Consider the following 18,874-nt stretch of genomic DNA (forward strand, 5'->3'; position numbering starts at 1 on the left):
CACCTTTTGTTTTCCATATATATATATGTGTATATATATATATATATATATATATATATATGTATGTATATATATATATATAGGTATATATATAGGTGTATATATATAGGTATGTGTGTTATATTTACTTACATCATGATGTCTCAAATATACATCTCCATAGATTTACCACATTTTTAACACTCATTTATATTTACAACCGTGAAAAGCAGAAACTCCCGTGCGAAGAACGGGTAGAACAGCTAGTGTGTTATATTTGTTTATAGATCTTTCTTTCTTATTATAATCAGGAACCCATAATTTTCCAACATTTTTCCATTCGGATAGTTTTATTAACCATACAATTTTTGCAAGGATTGTGTTTATCCACTGTAATGCTATAACCTGTTTCTCCAATTGTGCCCCTGTAGAGTGGAAGCGGACAAGGCTCAGTGTGAAGACAGCTATCACACCGCCATCGGCAGATTACTGGAAGCCAGCAGGATGTCCAGCCCCAGACTGTTCCTTAAGCACATGACGGTCAACAGCACAAAGGAGCAAGTTTACATTTTGGACCATAACTCGTCTCTTAAATGGCTGCATGAGAACCTGAAGTGGGCTGGGACTATCTGGAGCAACCAGTAGATCTGTATGCTACATAAAAATACAAATGATAAAAAAATATATATATATTTATGTTTAATTTGATTTCTTGCTGTTTTTAGTAGGTTTTTATTCGTCATGTCTGTGTCTAGTTTATAAGTTATGGTTTATATGTTATATTCTATAAATTAAGGTGGATACATAAGAATAAATGTAAACAACTTTAAAGCATGTTTGTCTTAGTGTTTTATTCTATGTGTGCTGTACATTACAGTTGCCACATAAAGCTAACCAACCACGCTTGTCTCCCAAGTGTATTCGTTTAGCGCCTTTGACTCCCCGTTCATATCTCTTCATGTTTTCTGCTGAATTTAGCACACATTCAGAGGTGACATGTGAACGCTGAGTATGATAAAATATTAGCATTGTACAACAAGAAGAATGTAATGGTACAGATACTATATTCTTACACATTATGGGTTTACATGAATATATCTGAAATAATGCTGCCAACTACAGACATGGATATGGAAAAGACAGAGTGAGGACAGACTGAAAGAGACACTTGGAAGTCCATCACTGTAAGCATATGAGTGATGCAGACATACAGAGCACCACCTCTACATAGGATAAGTCCTTCACAAAGATATACACATAATGTTTGATCAGGGACCAACACAAATCTATGATGGGCTTATTGTGACCTATGTTTTCCGGTCCTACTGTATTTGCTAACAAATATTATGTTTTATCAGTATGTGCTCACTATATCCGTATGCATGCTTATCCCAGTTCTTTCACCACATAAATAACATACAATCCTCACAGAGTTGTCTGTACAATAGCTAGTGTCAGGCAGTACAAAACCCAAAATAATAATGCAGCTATATATGTATAAATTAGTTAACACATGTATGATAAATAGTGGTGCTTATACTTCAGTGCTTATACATATGTAAATCAAGAGGGGAGAGGGGAGGGAGATTTAAGCTGAGGTTTAAATGTGCGGATTCACCTGTTTGGTCACCCAAACAGCACAATTTACGTCGCGCCTACATCTTATGATTAAAGGAAACCTTTAATCATAAGATGTAGAACTTGAGAAAGTTTGTGTTTATTTAAAAATGTAATTGAACTAAAACATTGAATTGTAGTAGTGACCATTTACTACTCCTGCCTGTATAAGTAACTTGTTACTTGTTGAACAGGTAATCCAACTAGTGTTCCCTAATGACATGTATTGGCTATCATGATGTCTGTATTGTTTGAACAAATAAGTAGTGAATATCCCAAAAACAAAATAACTTGAGAAGAGGAACCAAAAGCTAGTAAAATATTAGTTTCACAGCAAGTGTGATAATATATGCAATACTGTATGTAATTGCAATAATATATGCAATTGTGTTATGGTATTTGTTACACTGTAGGTGATGCATTTGTGTTAAGGTGCATCAGGGCCGGATCTAGGGGGGGGCGAAGGGGGCGACCGCCCCCCCCCCTAACACAGTCATAGCCACGCCCACTTTTGAGCAGAAGAGAGCTCTCCTGGGAGAGCCTGAGGCAGAATGATGTGCTGCAGTTTATACCACAGCAGCACAGAGGAGCCAGGAGAGCAAGGGTTACAGAGCATTTGCTTCTCACTTGCTGGTGTGTGGGTACTAGGGCTAATAAATACAATTACCCCATAGCACAGTCACATGTACACAGAACAATCACAAAGCTCTATCTCAGTCTCACTCAAAAAGTTCAGTCAGAATTGAGAGAGGAGGAGTTAGGATTGCAGATGGGAGGAGCTGGGACTGTAGAGGGAGGAGTCAAGATTAAACCGTAAACCACCCACCCTAAAGAAAAGTCTAGATCCGTCCCTGAGGTGCATACACACGGTGAGATTCTTGCTATGCCCGATTTTGACGATGCGATTTCCCTTGAACTCCCCCAGAGCCCAGACAGCACAGATCTTGACTATCTGCACTTTCGATTTTGTCTATGTACGATTTTGACTAAGTGACAATTTTGACTCCTTTGTACTAGATAGTACACTAGATAGTCAAGATTGACTTGCCTGCACAGTCTATCTAGACTTGCGATACCGACCTCGCGGGAGTGCGCAACGGGATCAAATCGGTATCGCAAGCTGCCTAACACCCTGAGATGTGCACTAACTTTCCTTGTGATTTTGACTATATAGTCAAAATCGAAAGGAGATATCTCACCGTGTGTACACACCTATAGCCCTATACAGTATTTCTATTGTTTACTTATGCCAAAGGAACAAATCTTCTCTACACCAATTAGATTATCAGATCAGGTAGACCAGACTATTGTGTAACAGAAGCAATCTTGTTTACTTAAACCACTGGAGATCTACCAAGGTGTAGTGTTCCAAATCTGGCTAGACAGTGTGGCTTTCTGTGTATGATTTAATCGGTATCTGTATTGTATTCCAATGCCTGAAGAGCCTAAAGGGGGGTAAACATGGAGAGATCTGTGTTTAAAATCTAAGCAATCTGACTAGATTGCTTAGATTTTAAGCACGGATCTGCCGTGTGTATGCCCCCGTGTTGAGCGGGGGGAGAGATGTGTGCTGAGCGGTCTGTGTTAAGATCGCTCAGCACACATCTCTCCCGTCAGTACCCCCCTTAAGACACACAGAAGAAAGCAAAACGCACCCCTACAGCGAGAGACTATTCTAGGGGTATAAATTGAGCTACCCGCACACACTTGCCTACTCTCCTGCAAGAAGGGTGGCCAGATTTCCTGCATCCTCACTACTTCCTAGTGAATCAGACAGGATGAGATTACCCAGTACTAGCTGGTACGAGAATCATGTCATTTAGCCCTGCCTCCTGTCCGTGAATCATGTCATTTTGTCACAACGGGGCTGAGACCTAGTGATGTGACAGCCTGGTTCCCCCTGAAGTGTACCACAGTCTCCTCTTCTTGCTTTCCCTGTAGAGGAGATATTAAAAGTAGGCAAGTATAATCGAGACATACGCACAATTTCCAATACCAGTTTACATATAAGGTTGTATTGCTTGTTTTGTATGTGTGTGTGGGGGGTGGGGGTGGGGAATATTGATATTACTTGGTCCTGTCACTTTACCAGTTAACGATGGTGCCCTTTTGGATTAATCTGCCAGCAGCATTTATTCACATTTCTGACTTTTAGTAAAGCAGACATGCTTCATTTTACCAGTAGCAGGAAGAGCACATACCTAGCACCTGTCCACACATGAATTCACAGACATCAGGAGCCTGGCAGGCGTATCCACACATCACTGAACATGATGTTGACCTGAACACAAAACTGGAAAGGCTTTCTATGAAAGAAGTAAATGTTTATTTTTGCGCATCCTGCTTGTCAGAATGCACTCAAGCCGAGTATATGTTTACATTTGAAGAATTCAGAATGAAGGCATTTGGAATATACAGTATATGAAGCACTTGTATTGCAAACATACTACGTAGAGAAGCTATGCTTAAAATAGGACGCCAGGTCCCCCATGATTTAGGGAAATGTATAAAATGTCAGGTCTTTATAACCTTCAATGCATTGAATGACATTCCAAGGATGATTGATTACTGATACACATAATCTAAGTCATAATTATTATGTAAACCTGCCTGCATTCCTCATCCTAGACCGAAAACCATGACGGCACAAAAGAAAATTAAGTACAAATGTTTTTTTTAAGTAATCTGTTATATTTGATTAACACCTTTGGCTGCGTAGTGTGGGGGTTGTAGTCAGTATGTACACACATCTGTTGCCTTATTTATTCAGTATAGGATACGCAGGCAGGGTGTCTAGTTCTAAAGTGTTAGTTTGTAAAATCAATAATGCCACTATACTGGTGTTAAACCAAAGGAAAACAGAAGGGAAACATGCTACAAACTACCTCTACTGCAGATGGACTGTGTCAAATCTACAAAAGTGAGTTCACTAAACAATCACTTCAAACACCTACTTTCTGCATCACATACCAACTCTGTACTAAACTTCCTGTTCTGGACACTGCAAGAACTTTCCACTTCACCAGGAACTACTGTATTTGTACTTCCATGACATTTTGCCTTGATAGTCCTGTCTGAATTTACCACTTAACATTTTATTTACTACTCACTTTAACATCCAGCATTATTTACCCACTATCTTCCACTACCCCACCGCTTTATTGACTCGTATGCCTTTCACCTGCCTCTCCTCTAAATGGCTGTATCCCCTGCTGTGCTTTTCTGCCCACTACCTATTTGCACACTTGCCACCCTTCTCCCTCTCACTCCCTACTCTGAGTTGCCCACTATGGCTCCTCATCCCTGTCCCTTACCGATCCTCTCCCAATTCTTACCATCCCCCCAGATTCTGACCCCCCCCTCACTTGCAACCCAGCCAATCTCATCTACATCTCCCTCATCCCCTCCCTCCCATTCTCCTGTGCCCTCTGGAATGCCAGATCCATATGCAATACATTGCCCACTATCCACAACTTCCTAATTTCCCACTCTCTTAACCTCACCATCACAAAACCTGGCTCACCTCTGACACTGCCTCCCCTGCTGCCCTCTCCTATGGGGGCCTCTCCTTCACCCACTCCATCAGTGTACAAAAATATTGACCAATCTGCACACTCAATTATCTGGTTATACAACCAGAATGAAAAAGAGATTGCCCCAATATATGTCACTATATAATCAATTTGGTACTGGGGGCTGCTACCTAAGACAACCAAAAATGCATTACACATATAAACACCATTTCTCTGACGTCCTAGTGGATGCTGGTAACTCCGTAAGGACCATGGGGAATAGCGGCTCCGCAGGAGACTGGGCACAAAAGTAAAGCTTTAGGACTACCTGGTGTGCACTGGCTCCTCCCCCTATGACCCTCCTCCAAGCCTCAGTTAGATTTTTGTGCCCGGCCGAGAAGGGTGCACACTAGGGGCTCTCCTGAGCTTCTTAGTGAAAGTTTAGTTTTAGGTTTTTTATTTTCAGTGAGACCTGCTGGCAACAGGCTCACTGCATCGAAGGACTAAGGGGAGAAGAAGCGAACTCACCTGCGTGCAGAGTGGATTGGGCTTCTTAGGCTACTGGACACCATTAGCTCCAGAGGGACCGAACACAGGCCCAGCCTCGGAGCTCGGTCCCAGAGCCGCGCCGCCGGCCCCCTTACAGAGCCAGAAGCAAGAAGAGGTCCGGAAAATCGGCGGCAGAAGACATCCTGTCTTCACCAAGGTAGCACACAGCACTGCAGCTGTGCGCCATTGCTCCTCAGCACACTTCACACTTCGGTCACTGAGGGTGCAGGGCGCTAGGGGGGGGGCGCCCTGAGCAGCAATAAAAACACCTTGGCTGGCGAAAATACATCACATATAGCCCCCAGGGCTATATGGATGAAATTTAACCCCTGCCAGATTCCACAGAAAAACGGGAGAAAAGGCCGCCGAGAAGGGGGCGGAGCCTATCTCAGCACACTGGCGCCATTTTCTCTCACAGCTCCGTTGGAGGGAAGCTCCCTGGCTCTCCCCTGCAGTTACTACACTACAGAAAGGGGTTAAAAAAGAGAGGGGGGCACTAATTAGGCGCAGTATAACAATACAGCAGCTATAAGGGGAAAAACACTTATATAAGGTTATCCCTGTATATATATATATATATATATATATATAGCGCTCTGGTGTGTGCTGGCATACTCTCCCTCTGTCTCCCCAAAGGGCTAGTGGGGTCCTGTCCTCTATCAGAGCATTCCCTGTGTGTGTGCTGTGTGTCGGTACGTTGTGTCGACATGTATGAGGAGGAAAATGAGGTGGAGGCGGAGCAATTGCCTGTAACAGAGATGTCACCCCCTAGGGAGTCGACATCTGAGTGGATGAGCTTATGGAAGGAATTATGTGAGTCAGCTCTTTACAAAAGATTGATGACATGAGACAGCCGGCGACTCAGCCTGTGCCTGTCCAGGTGTCTCAAAAGCCATCAGGGGCTCTAAAACGCCCGTTACCGCAGATGGCAGATACAGACGCCGACACGGATACTGACTCCAGTGTCGACGATTAAGAGACTAATGTGACTTCCAGTAGGGCCACACGTTACATGATTGAGGCTATGGAAAATGTTTTTACACATTTCTGATAATACCAGTACCACTAAAATGGGTATTATGTTGGGTGAGAAAAAACTGCCTGTAGTTTTTCCTGCATCTGAGGAATTAAATGAAGTGTGTGATGATGCGTGGGTTTCCCCCGAAAAAAACTGTTAATTCCTAAAAAGTTATTAGCATCATACCCCTTCCCGCCAGAGGATAGGGCACGTTGGGAAACACCCCCTAGGGTGAATAAAGCGCTCACACGCTTGTCTAAACAGGTGGCACTACCGTCCCCGGATACGGCCGCCCTTAAGGAACCTGCTGACAGAAAGCAGTAAAATATCCTAAAATGTATATACACTCACACGGGTGTGATACTGCGACCAGCAATCGCCTCAGCCTGGATGTGCAGTGCTGGGGTGGCTTGGTCGGATTCCCTGACTGACAATATTGATACCCTAGATAGAGACAGTATATTACTGACTATAGAGCATTTAAAAGATGCATTTCTATATATGCGTGATGCACAGAGGGATATTTGCCGACTGGCATCAAGAGTAAGTGCGCTGTCCATTTCTGCCAGAAGAGGGTTATGGACAAGACAGTGGTCAGGTGATGCTGATTCCAAAAGGCATATGGAAGTATCGCCTTAAAAAAGGGAGGAGTTGTTTGGGGTAGGTCTAACAGACCTGGTGGCCACGGCAACGGCTGGAAAATCCACATTTTTACCCCAGGTAGCCTCTCAACATAAGAAGACGCCGTATTATCAGGCGCAGTCCTTTGGGCCCCATAAGGGCAAGCGGGCAAAAGGCTCCTCATTTCTGCCCCGTGGCAGAGGGAGAGGAAAAAGGCTGAAGCAAACAGCCAGTTCCCAGGAACAGAAGCCCTCTCCCGTTTTCTGCCAAGTCCTCAGCATGACGCTGGGGCTTTACAAGCGGACTCAGGCACGGTGGGGGCCCGTCTCAAAAATTTCAGCGTGCAGTAGGCTCACTCACAGGGGACCCCTGGATCCTTCAGGTGGTATCTCAGGGGTACAAATTGGAATTCGAGACGTCTCCCCTTCGCCGTTTTCCTAAAGTCTGCTTAACGGACGTCTCCCTCCGACAGGGAGGCGGTATGGGAAGCCATTCACAAGCTGTATTCCCAGCAGGTGATAATCAAGGTACCCCTCCTACAACAGGGAAAGGGGTATTATTCCACGCTGTTTGTGGTACCGAAGCCGGATGGCTCGGTGAGACCTAATTTAAATCTGAAATCCTTGAACACTTACATACAAAGGTTCAAATTCAAGATGGAGTCACTCAGAGCGGTGATGGCAAACCTGGAAGAAGGGGATTATATGGTGTCTCTGGACATCAAGGATGCTTATCTCCATGTCCCAATTTACCCTTCTCACCAAGGGTACCTCAGGTTTGTGGTACAGAACTGTCACTATCATTTTCAGACGCTGCCGTTTGGTTTGTCCACGGCACCCCGGGTCTTTACCAAAGTAATGGCCGAAATGATGATACTCCTTCGAAGGAAGGGAGTTTTAATTATCCCTTACTTGGACGATCTCCGGATAAGGGCAAGATCCAGGGAACGGTTGGTAGTCGGGGTAGCACTATCTCAAGTAGTGTTGCGGCAGCACGGTTGGATTCTTAATATTCCAAAATCGCAGCTGATCCCGACGACACGTCTTTTATTCCTAAGGATGATCCTGGACACAGTCCAGAAAAAGGTGTTTCTCCAGGAGGAGAAAGCCAGGGAGTTATCCGAACTAGTCAGAAACCTCCTAAAACCAGGCCAAGTGTCAGTGCAGCAGTGCACAAGGGTCCTGGGAAAAATGGTGGCTTCCTACGAAGCAATTCCATTCGGCAGATTCCACGCAAGAACTTTCCAGTGGGACCTGCTGGAAAAGTGGTCCGGATCGCATCTTCAGATGCATCAGCGGATAACCCTGTCACCAAAGACAAGGGTGTCTCTCCTGTGGTGGTTGCAGAGTGCTCATCTTCTAGAGGGCGCAGATTCGGCATTCAGGACTGGGTCCTGGTGACCACGGATGCCAGCCTGCGAGGCTGGGGAGCAGTCACACAGGGAAGAAATTTCCAGGACTTGTGGTCAAGCCTGGAGACATCACTTCACATAAATATCTTGGAGCTAAGGGCCATTTACAATGCCCTAAGCCAAGCAAGACCTCTACTTCAAGGTCAGCCGGTGTTGATCCAGTCGGACAACATCACGGCAGTCGCCCACGTAGAGAAGCTGCAAGGATTTTTCGCTGGGCGGAAAATCATGTGATAGCATTGTCAGCAGTGTTCATTCCGGGAGTGGACAACTGGGAAACAGACTTCCTCAGCAGAAGTCTTCCACATGATTGTAAACCGTTGGGAAAAACCAAAGGTGGACATGATGGCGTCCCGCCTAAACAAAAAATTGGACAGGTATTGCGCCAGGTCAAGGGACCCTCAGGCAATAGCTGTGGACGCTCTGGTAACACCGTGGGTGTACCAGTCGGTGTATGGGTTCCCTCCTCTTCTTCTCTTACCAAAAGTATTGAGAATTATAAGACGGAGGGGAGTAAGAACTATACTCGTGGCTCCGGATTGGCCAAGAAGGACTTGGTACCCGGAACTTCAAGAGATGCTCACGGAGGACCCATGGCCTCTACCTCTAAGAAGGGACCTGCTCCATCAAGGACCCTATCTATTCCAAGACTTACCGCGGCTGCGTTTGACGGCAGGGCGGTTGAACGCCGGATCCTGAAGGAAAAAGGCATTCCGGATGAAGTCATCCCTACCCTGATCAAAGCCAGGAAGGATGTAACCGCAAAGCATTATCACCGCATTAGGCGAAAATATGTTGCGTGGTGCGAGGCCAGTAAGGCCCCGATGGAGGAATTTCAACTAGGTCGATTCCTGCATTTCCTGCAAACAGGAGTGTCTATGGGCCTAAAATTGGGGTCCATTAAGGTTCAAATTTCGGCCCTGTCAATTTTCTTCCAGAAAGAACTAGCTTCAGTTCCTGAAGTTCAGACGTTTGTAAAAGGGGTACTGCATATACAGCCTCCTTTTGTGCCTCCAGTGGCACCTTGGGATCTCAATGTAGTTTTGGGGTTCCTAAAGTCACAATGGTTTGAACCACTTGAATCTGTGGAGTTAAAATATCTCACATGGAAAGTGGTCATGCTGTTGGCCCTGGCCTAGGCCAGGCGCGTGTCAGAATTGGCGGCTTTATCCTGTAAAAGCCCTTATCTGATCTTCCATTCAGACAGGGCGGAATTGAGGACTCGTCCTCATTTTCTCCCTAAGGTGGTTTCAGCGTTTCATCTGGACCAACCTATTGTGGTACCTGCGGCTACTAGTGACTTGGAGGACTCCAAGTTGTTGGACATAGTCAGGGCCCTGAAAATATATGTTTCCAGGAGGGCTGGAGTCAGAAAATCTGACTCGCTGTTTATCCTGTATGCACCCAACAAGCTGGGTGCTCCTGCTTCTAAGCAGACTATTGCTCGTTGGATTTGTAATACAATTCAGCTTGCACATTCTGTGGCAGGCCTGCCACAGCCAAAATCTGTAAAAGCCCATTCCACAAGGAAGGTGGGCTCATCTTGGGCGGCTGCCCGAGGGGTCTCGGCTTTACAACTTTGCCGAGCAGCTATTTGGTCAGGGGCAAATACGTTTGCTAAATTCTACAAATTTGATACCCTGGCTGAGGAGGACCTGGAGTTCTCTCATTCGGTGCTGCAGAGTCATCCGCACTCTCCCGCCCGTTTGGGAGCTTTGGTATAATCCCCATGGTCCTTACGGAGTTCCCAGCATCCACTAGGACGTCAGAGAAAATAAGAATTTACTTACCGATAATTCTATTTCTCGTAGTCCGTAGTGGATACTGGGCGCCCATCCCAAGTGCGGATTGTCTGCAATACTTGTACATAGTTATTGTTAACTAAATCGGGTTATTGTTGTTGTGAGCCATCTATCCAGAGGCTCCTCTGTTATCATGCTGTTAACTGGGTTCAGATCACAGGTTGTACGGTGTGATTGGTGTGGCTGGTATGAGTCTTACCCGGGATTCATAAATCCTTCCTTATTGTGTACGCTCGTCCGGGCACAGTATCCTAACTGAGGCTTGGAGGAGGGTCATAGGGGGAGGAGCCAGTGCACACCAGGTAGTCCTAAAGCTTTACTTTTGTGCCCAGTCTCCTGCGGAGCCGCTATTCCCCATGGTCCTTACGGAGTTCCCAGCATCCACTACGGACTACGAGAAATAGAATTATCGGTAAGTAAATTCTTATTTTTGTTAACAATATCTTTGAGGAAGACATAAGAAAATGAATCTGCTAAGGGCATAATATATATTTACAAGTTCCAGGAGAGAATTGGTATTTACATACCTCTGTGAATTGTTGGTAAAGGAGGGAATCGAACGGAGCAGACATCTGTTCTTTGTAACATTTTTCTCACATTTTCTATCTTTGAGCACAACACTATTGGTTTTATATTACATTTCGTGACTGTACTCATTAATTGGTAATTTAATCAAATTGGAATAAAAGTGAATTTTTATTTTATGTGTGCACCTTATAGATACAACCCCTTTTTCTTTTTGTGGTCTTTAACCCACTCCATCAGACATGATGACACCAAGATGGTGGAATGAACATCCTCTTATCCCCCAATGGTACCTTTTCTGTAATCCCTCCTGAGCCCGCCCTTTCTTTTTCCACCTTCGAGGTCTACTCTTATCGGGATCCGGTCTGAAGATCGACAGTATCTAGGTCGACAATGTTTAGGTCGACCACTATAGGTCGACAGTCACTAGGTCGACATGGAAGGTCGACAGGGTTTCTAGGTCGACATGTGCTAGGTCGACAGGTCTAAAGGTCGACATGAGTTTTTCACATTTTTTTTCTTTTTTCTAATTTTTTCATACTTAACGATCCGCGTGGACTACGATTGGAACGGTAATCTGTGCCGAGCGAAGCGGTAGCGGAGCATAGGCACCATGCCCGAAGCATGGAGAGCGAAGCGAGCCATGCGAGGAGACGCGGTGCACTAATTTGGGATCTCTGTCACTCTACGAAGAAAACGACACCAAAAAAAAATATATATCCTCATGTCGACCTAGCACATGTCGACCTAGAAACCCTGTCGACCTTCCATCCATGTCGACCTAGTGACTGTCGACCTATAGTGGTCGACCTAAACATTGTCGACCTAGATACTGCCGATTTGATGAACCACACCCCTCTTATCAACCCCACCTCATTCATATCCATGTTACAGTCATCTTCCGACCCCTAGGCTGCTCCTTTCGATTCCTTGACAACTTTGCTGCCTATTTTCCCCACTTCCTCTCCGCTGACCTCCCCTCTATCATTCTTAGCAACTTTAACATCCCTATTGACATCACTAATCCCACATGCACCAATTTTCATGCCCTTTCCTCCTACTCTGGCCTTTCTCATTGGACCTCTACCCACTGTCTCGGACACTCCCTTGACCTTGTCTTCGCCCATCTGTGTGCTCCCTCTGACCTCTCCAACTCTCCCTTTCGCCTCTCTGACCACCATCTACACTCCTTCACCCTCTCACCTCCTTCCCTTGCCCAAAGCCACTGTTACCAGGCATAATCTCGAGACTCTCGACCCTGCTGTCCTGTCTTTGCTCAATACTCTCCTCTTTACACCATGGCCTTCCCCAACTAGATGGCCTCCTTCTACAAAATCACCCTCACTTACTCGTGCTACTCTGTTGCCCCCATCTTCTCTGTCCCCCTCTACCATTCCAAACCCCAATGCTGGCACGCCAAACTGACTTGGTTCCTGCAAAAATCCTTGCACATCGCTGAGCACCTGTGGAGGAAATTTTGCTCTTTGGCAGACTTCCTCCACTTCAAGTTCACCCTCTTTCAGCACTGCCCTCTCCTGCAAAGCAATCCTAGTCACTCATCTCCTCTCAGTCCACTCTCCTTTTTAGTACTTTCAACACACTCCTTTTCCCCTACTTCCCTCCCATCCTCCCTCACTGCGACTGAATTTGCCACCTTCTCTTCCAAAATTAAAGCAACCCATCACAGAATCTCCTCCCATTTCAATGTGGCAGACCCAACCCCACCATCCCCTCCCTTTGGCCACCCTGCCTTTGTGCTCCTTCTGCCCCACCACAAATGACAGTCCACTCCTTCCTCTTGTCCTTCCCCAACCTGCTCCTTGGCTTCTCGCCTCCTCCTCTCCCTTTCCGCCACTACCTGCTCTTACCTTGCTCACCTCTTCAACTTATCTCTCTCCACAGGCATCTTTCCCTCCACTATTCAAACTTGCTCTTGTCTCACCTAATCTCAGAAAACCTAACCTCGATCCATCCTCACATGCTAGCTACCACTCCATTTCTCTTCTCCCTTTCGCCTCAAAACGGCTTGAGCAGATTGTCTACAACCATCTCACCAGCAACCTCTCTGATACTGTAACTCCATCCTTGATCCTCTCCAATCTGACTTTTTCCCACTTCACTCCACTGAAAGCAGATCACCAATGACCTGCTTTTGGCCAAATATAGGAGCCACTTCTCTCTGCTCATATTCTTGGACATCACTGCAGCCTTTGACATCGTGGATCATCCTCTCCTCTGCACCTTTCAGGCTATTGACTTCTCTAGCACCATCCATGCTTGGTTCCCGTCCTGCCTCGCCAACCGCTCCTTCTCTGTGTCTGACTCCAGCTCCACCTCACCTCCTTCCATCCTTCCGCTTGGTGTACCACAGGGTTCTGTTAATGGCCACCTGCTCTTCTATCTGCACACCTGTTCTCTGTGAGAACTTATCAGTTCCTTCTCCCTCCAATACCACCTCTATACCAATGACATGCAACTGTGCCTCTCCTCTCTTGACATCTCTCCATTCTCAGGTATCCAGCTGCCACTCTTCCATATCCTGGATGTATGAGCACTCTCTGAAGCTCAACATTTCCCCTCCTTAACAGAGTCTACACACACATACCCCAGTCTCTCTCACTATGGACACCATCATCATGTTTGGGTGTCACCCTTGACCCCACCCTCTCCTTTGCCCCCCACATTCAATCTCTGGCTCAATCTTGTCCTCACTAATAATTTATTTGTTCGACTACTGCATCCTTCTCACTGGCCTCCCACGTTCCCATCTCACTCCCCTCTGATCTCTTCTCAACACTGCAGCTAGACTCCTCTTCCTCTCCTGCCGTTCCACAGCCACCATTGCCAGCTGTATTGTGTGATGACAATTGTGGAGCTGATTGTTACCTGTGCTCTATTTGTCTTGGTTACTGTAATGTTATACAGTGTTCTGTGTACCCTGTACTGTCCTGCTGTTGCCGTATACTGTATATTGAACTATGGACCACTTCTGGCACCTTATACATAACATGTAATAATAGTACTGAGAAGGTGTACTTTTCAGGTAAGTTAAGGTACTTTAAGGAGAGTTTCTAGAATACATTAAAGTTTAATTATCTTAAATAATCCAGAAATGAAAACCTTAATGTGTAACACTAATGTGTAACTGAGCTGTACAAGGGGACGAGGAAGTCGGCTGCTGCAGTCATCAGAGGAGAGGGCAGAAGGGGACGGAGACTGCTGCCATTACAGCTGGTGCTGCCACTGGAGGTACCGGGGACTACGGCTGCATAAAAGCAAAGGACCGAAGAACCGCACAAAGATAGATAAGTATAAGCCAACATAATTATTGTATAAGTGAGTGTTTGCCCAGATTGTTTTGCTTCTACTTTTTCTTTTTTTTGCTTCTTTTTCTTTGAGAGTAACAGGGAGTTAGACCTTACAAACAATATATGGGGGGGAGGGGGGGCTCTGTGATTGGGGACCTCACTCAGTGCATGTCGTGCAAGATGTATGCACACCTGGAGCTACCGGCCCAGTGTGATTACATCTGCACGAGGTGTGTACGAACAGTTGCCCTGGAAGCCCATGTAACTGATCTAGAGCAAACCGTTATGCGACTGAGGGAGATTCACAATCTCGAACGAAGTTTAGACAGAACGGTGGAGGAGTTGTGGGAGGGGTCACTGGTAGAAGAGGAGGATGATCAGGTATCTAGCTGGGTCACAGAAGGAAGAAAAAGAGGGGGAGGCTCGACATCTCCGAACTATCAAACCCGAACAAATTTGCCCGTCTGGACGAGGAATTGGAGGATGATAGTGAGGAAATGACGGTGCCTGAGGGGACTGCTCCCTCTAGCATCCAGAGGTGCGGTCCCTCTGGCGCAATTGGGATAAAAGATAGTGAGGTACCTAGTCAGATTGTGGTGGTAGGGGATTCTATCATCAGGAAGGCAGATAGGGCAATCTGCTACCAGGACCGTGATCGCCGTACAGTCTGTTGTCTCCCGGGTGCTCGGGTGCGTCACATCGCGGACCGGGTAGATAGATTGTTGGGAGGGGCTGGGAAAGATCCAGCGGTCTTGGTGCACGTCGGCACCAATGACAAAGTTAGCGGAGGGTGGGATGTCCTTAAGAAAGACTATAGGGACTTAGAAAAGAAACTTAAGGCAAGGACATCTAAGGTAATATTCTCAGAAATATTACCCGTGCCACACGCTAGTCCAGGAAGGCAGAGGGAGATTAGGGAAGTAAATGTGTGCCTTAGGGATTGGTGCAGGAAAGAGGGGTTTGTGTTCTCAGTCAGGCGCCATCTCTTTTGTCGTTATGGATTGCACCTGAATGAGGAGGGGGCAGCGGTGCTGGGGGGAAGGATGGTTAGAAGGTTGGAGGAGATTTTAAACTAGGAGCTTGGGGGGAGGGTTTAGCTACAAACTACAGGTCATGCTGTGAGAATAGGGGGGATGGCGGTAGTAAACTAAATGGGGGAGAAGTTGGGGGGAGAGTAAGAGCAGCCGGTAAGGTAACTAACATGGGTACTAAAAGAGATTTTACCAAAGCACTAACCAATGAAGATTACAGGTCATCATTGCTACATAAGGTGAAAGATGTCCCTAACGCAAGGGGAAATACTTATCTTAGTTGTATGTATGTAAACGCTAGAAGCATTACTGGTAAAAAAGGCGAACTAGAAATACTTGCAGCAAGCAAACAGTATGATATTATAGGCATTACTGAATCTTGGTGGGACGAATCTCATGATTGGACAGTCAATCTAGAGGGCTATACGCTGTTTAGGAGAGACAGACTAAATAAAAAGGGTGGAGGGGTGTGTCTTTACGTAAAGCCGTTTTTAAAACCTGATATACGGGAAGATATTCAGGAGGGGACTGTAGACATTGTCGAGACATTATGGGTAGAAATTGCATGCGGGGATAAAGGAATTAAAAAGTTGGTACTGGGTGTATGCTATAGGCCGCCTGGTATTAACGTATCTGATGAGGAATTGTTACTAAAGCAAATTGAAAGAGCAGCAGGAGTAGGTGACATAGTAGTGATGGGAGATTTTAACTATCCAGAGATAAACTGGAAAAACTATTCATGTGACACTGCTAGGGGCAATTTGTTTTTAAACACACGAAATGATAACTACTTAGTTCAACTCATTGAGGAACCAACTAGGTACAATGCAATCTTAGACCTGGTATTAACAAAATTGGAAAAAGAACTCAGCTGCGCAATGAAATTGGAAACTAGAGATGTGCACCGGAAATTTTTCGGGTTTTGTGTTTTGGTTTTGGATTCGGTTCCGCGGCCGTGTTTTGGCAAAACCTCCCTGAAATTTCTTTGTCGGATTCGAGTGTGTTTTGGATTCGGGTTTTTTTTACAAAAAACCCTCAAAAACAGCTTAAATCATAGAATTTGGGGGTCATTTTGATCCCATAGTATTATTAACCTCAATAACCATAATGTCCACTCATTTCCAGTCTATTCTGAACACCTCACACCTCACAATATTATTTTTAATCCTAAAATTTGCACAGAGGTCGCTGGATGACTAAGCTAAGCGACCCAAGTGGCCGACACAAACACCTGACCCATCTAGGAGTGGTACTGCAGTGTCAGACAGGATGGCAGATTTAAAAAATAGTCCCCAAACAGCACATGGTGCAATGAGGTAGCTGTGTGACTAAGCTAAGCGACCCAAGTGGCCGACACAAACACCTAGCCCATCTAGGAGTGGCACTGCAGTGTCAGACAGGATGGCAGATTTAAAAAATAGTCCCCAAACAGCACATGATGCAAAGATAAATGAAAGAAAAAAGGTTCAAGATGGAATTGTCCTTGGGCCCTCCCACCCACCCTTATGTTGTATAAACAGGTCATGCACACTTTAACAAACCCATCATTTCAGCGACAGGGTCTGCCACATGACTGTGACTGAAATGACTGGTTGGTTTGGGCCCCCACCAAAAAAGAAGCAATCAATCTCTCCTTGCACAAACTGGCTCTACAGAGGCAAGATGTCCACCTCATCCGATTCCTCACCCCTTTCACTGTGTACATCCTCCTCCTCACAGATTATTAATTCGTCCCCACTAGAATCCACCATCTCGGGTCCCTGTGTACTTTCTGGAGGCAATTGCTGCTGGTGAATGTCTCCACGGAGGAATTGATTATAATTCATTTTGATGAACATCATCTTCTCCACATTTTGTGGAAGTAACCTCGTACGCCGATTGCTGACAAGGTGACCGGCTGCACTAAACACTCTTTCGGAGTACACACTGGAGGGGGGGACAACTTAGGTAAAATAAAGCCAGTTTGTGCAAGGGCCTCCAAATTGCCTCTTTTTCCTGCCAGTATACGTACGGACTGTCTGACGTGCCTACTTGGATGCGGTCACTCATATAATCCTCCACCATTCTTTCAATGGTGACAGAATCATATGCAGTGACAGTAGACGACATGTCCGTAATCGTTGGCAGGCCCTTCAGTCCGGACCAGATGGCTCGGAATTCTTAGCCTTTTCCTCACAGCCCCAGTTGCGGGAGAATGTGAAGGAGGAGCTGTTGACGGGTCACGTTCCGCTTGACTTGACAATTTTCTCAACAGCAGGTCTTTGAACCTCTGCAGAAAGAGATACAATGTAGGTTTTAAATCTAGGATCGAGCACGGTGGCCAAAATGTAGTGCTCCGATTTCAACAGATTGACCACCCGTGAATCCTGGTTAAGCGAATTAAGGGCTCCATCCACAAGTCCCACATGCCTAGCGGAATCGCTCCGTTTTAGCTCCTCCTTCAATCTCTCCAGCTTCTTCTGCAAAAGCCTGATGAGGGGAATGGCCTGACTCAGGCTGGCAGTGTCTGAACTGACTTCACGTGTGGTAAGTTCAAAGGGTTGCAGAACCTTGCACAACGTTGAAATCATTCTCCACTGCGCTTGAGTCAGGTGCATTCCACCTCCTTTGCCTATATCGTAGGTAGCTGTATAGGCTTGAATGGCCTTTTGCTGCTCCTCCATCCTCTGAAGCATATAGAGGGTTGAATTCCACCTCGTTACCACCTCTTGCTTCAGATGATGGCGGGGCAGGTTCAGGAGTGTTTGCTGGTGCTCCAGTCTTCGGCACGCGGTGGCTGAATGCCGAAAGTGGCCCGCAATTCTTCGGGCCACCGACAGCATCTCTTGCACGCCCCTGTCGTTTTTTATATAATTCTGCACCACCAAATTCAATGTATGTGCAAAACATGGGACGTGCTGGAATTTGCCCACATGTAATGCACGCAAAATATTGGTGGCGTTGTCCGATGTCACAAATCCCCAGGAGAGTCCAATTGGGGTAAGCCATTCTGCGATGATGATCCTCAGTTTCCGTAAGAGGTTGTCAGCTGTGTGCCTCTTATGGAAAGCGGTGATACAAAGCGTAGCCTGTCTAGGAACGAGTTGGCGTTTGCGAGATGCTGCTACTGGTGCCGCCGCTGCTGTTCTTGCTGCGGGAGGCAATACATCTACCCAGTGGGCTGTCACAGTCATATAGTCCTGAGTCTGCCCTGCTCCACTTGTCCACATGTCCGTGGTTAAGTGGACATTGGGTACAACTGCATTTTTTAGGACACTGGTGACTCTTTTTCTGACATCTGTGTACATTCTCGGTATCGCCTGCCTAGAGAAATGGAACCTAGATGGTATTTGGTACCGGGGACACACTACCTCAAGCAATTCTCTAGTTCCCTGTGAATTAACGCTGGATACCGGACACACGTTTAACACCACCGAAGCTGCCAAGACCTGAGTTATCCGCTTTGCAGCAGGGTGACTGCTGTGATATTTCATCTTCCTCGCAAAGGACTGTTGGACAGTC

General features: G+C 46.0%; 1 protein-coding gene across 5 annotated transcripts in view; it reads left to right on the plus strand.

The window, feature by feature from the left end:
* The window catches only part of TOPAZ1 (testis and ovary specific TOPAZ 1), a 627,583-nt gene extending 626,787 nt beyond the window's left edge, over positions 1 to 796 (plus strand). For all 5 annotated transcript variants that reach the window (XM_063922327.1, XM_063922324.1, XM_063922325.1 and 2 more), the window contains exon 18: positions 411 to 796. In XM_063922327.1, the coding sequence (XP_063778397.1) occupies positions 411 to 624 (214 nt within the window). In that variant the 3' untranslated portion in view covers positions 625 to 796. The remainder of the gene's footprint in view (positions 1 to 410) is intronic.
* Positions 797 to 18,874: the final 18,078 nt, after the last annotated feature.

The sequence above is a fragment of the Pseudophryne corroboree genome, chromosome 5 (assembly GCF_028390025.1).
Source record: "Pseudophryne corroboree isolate aPseCor3 chromosome 5, aPseCor3.hap2, whole genome shotgun sequence".
Lineage (NCBI taxonomy): Eukaryota > Metazoa > Chordata > Amphibia > Anura > Myobatrachidae > Pseudophryne > Pseudophryne corroboree.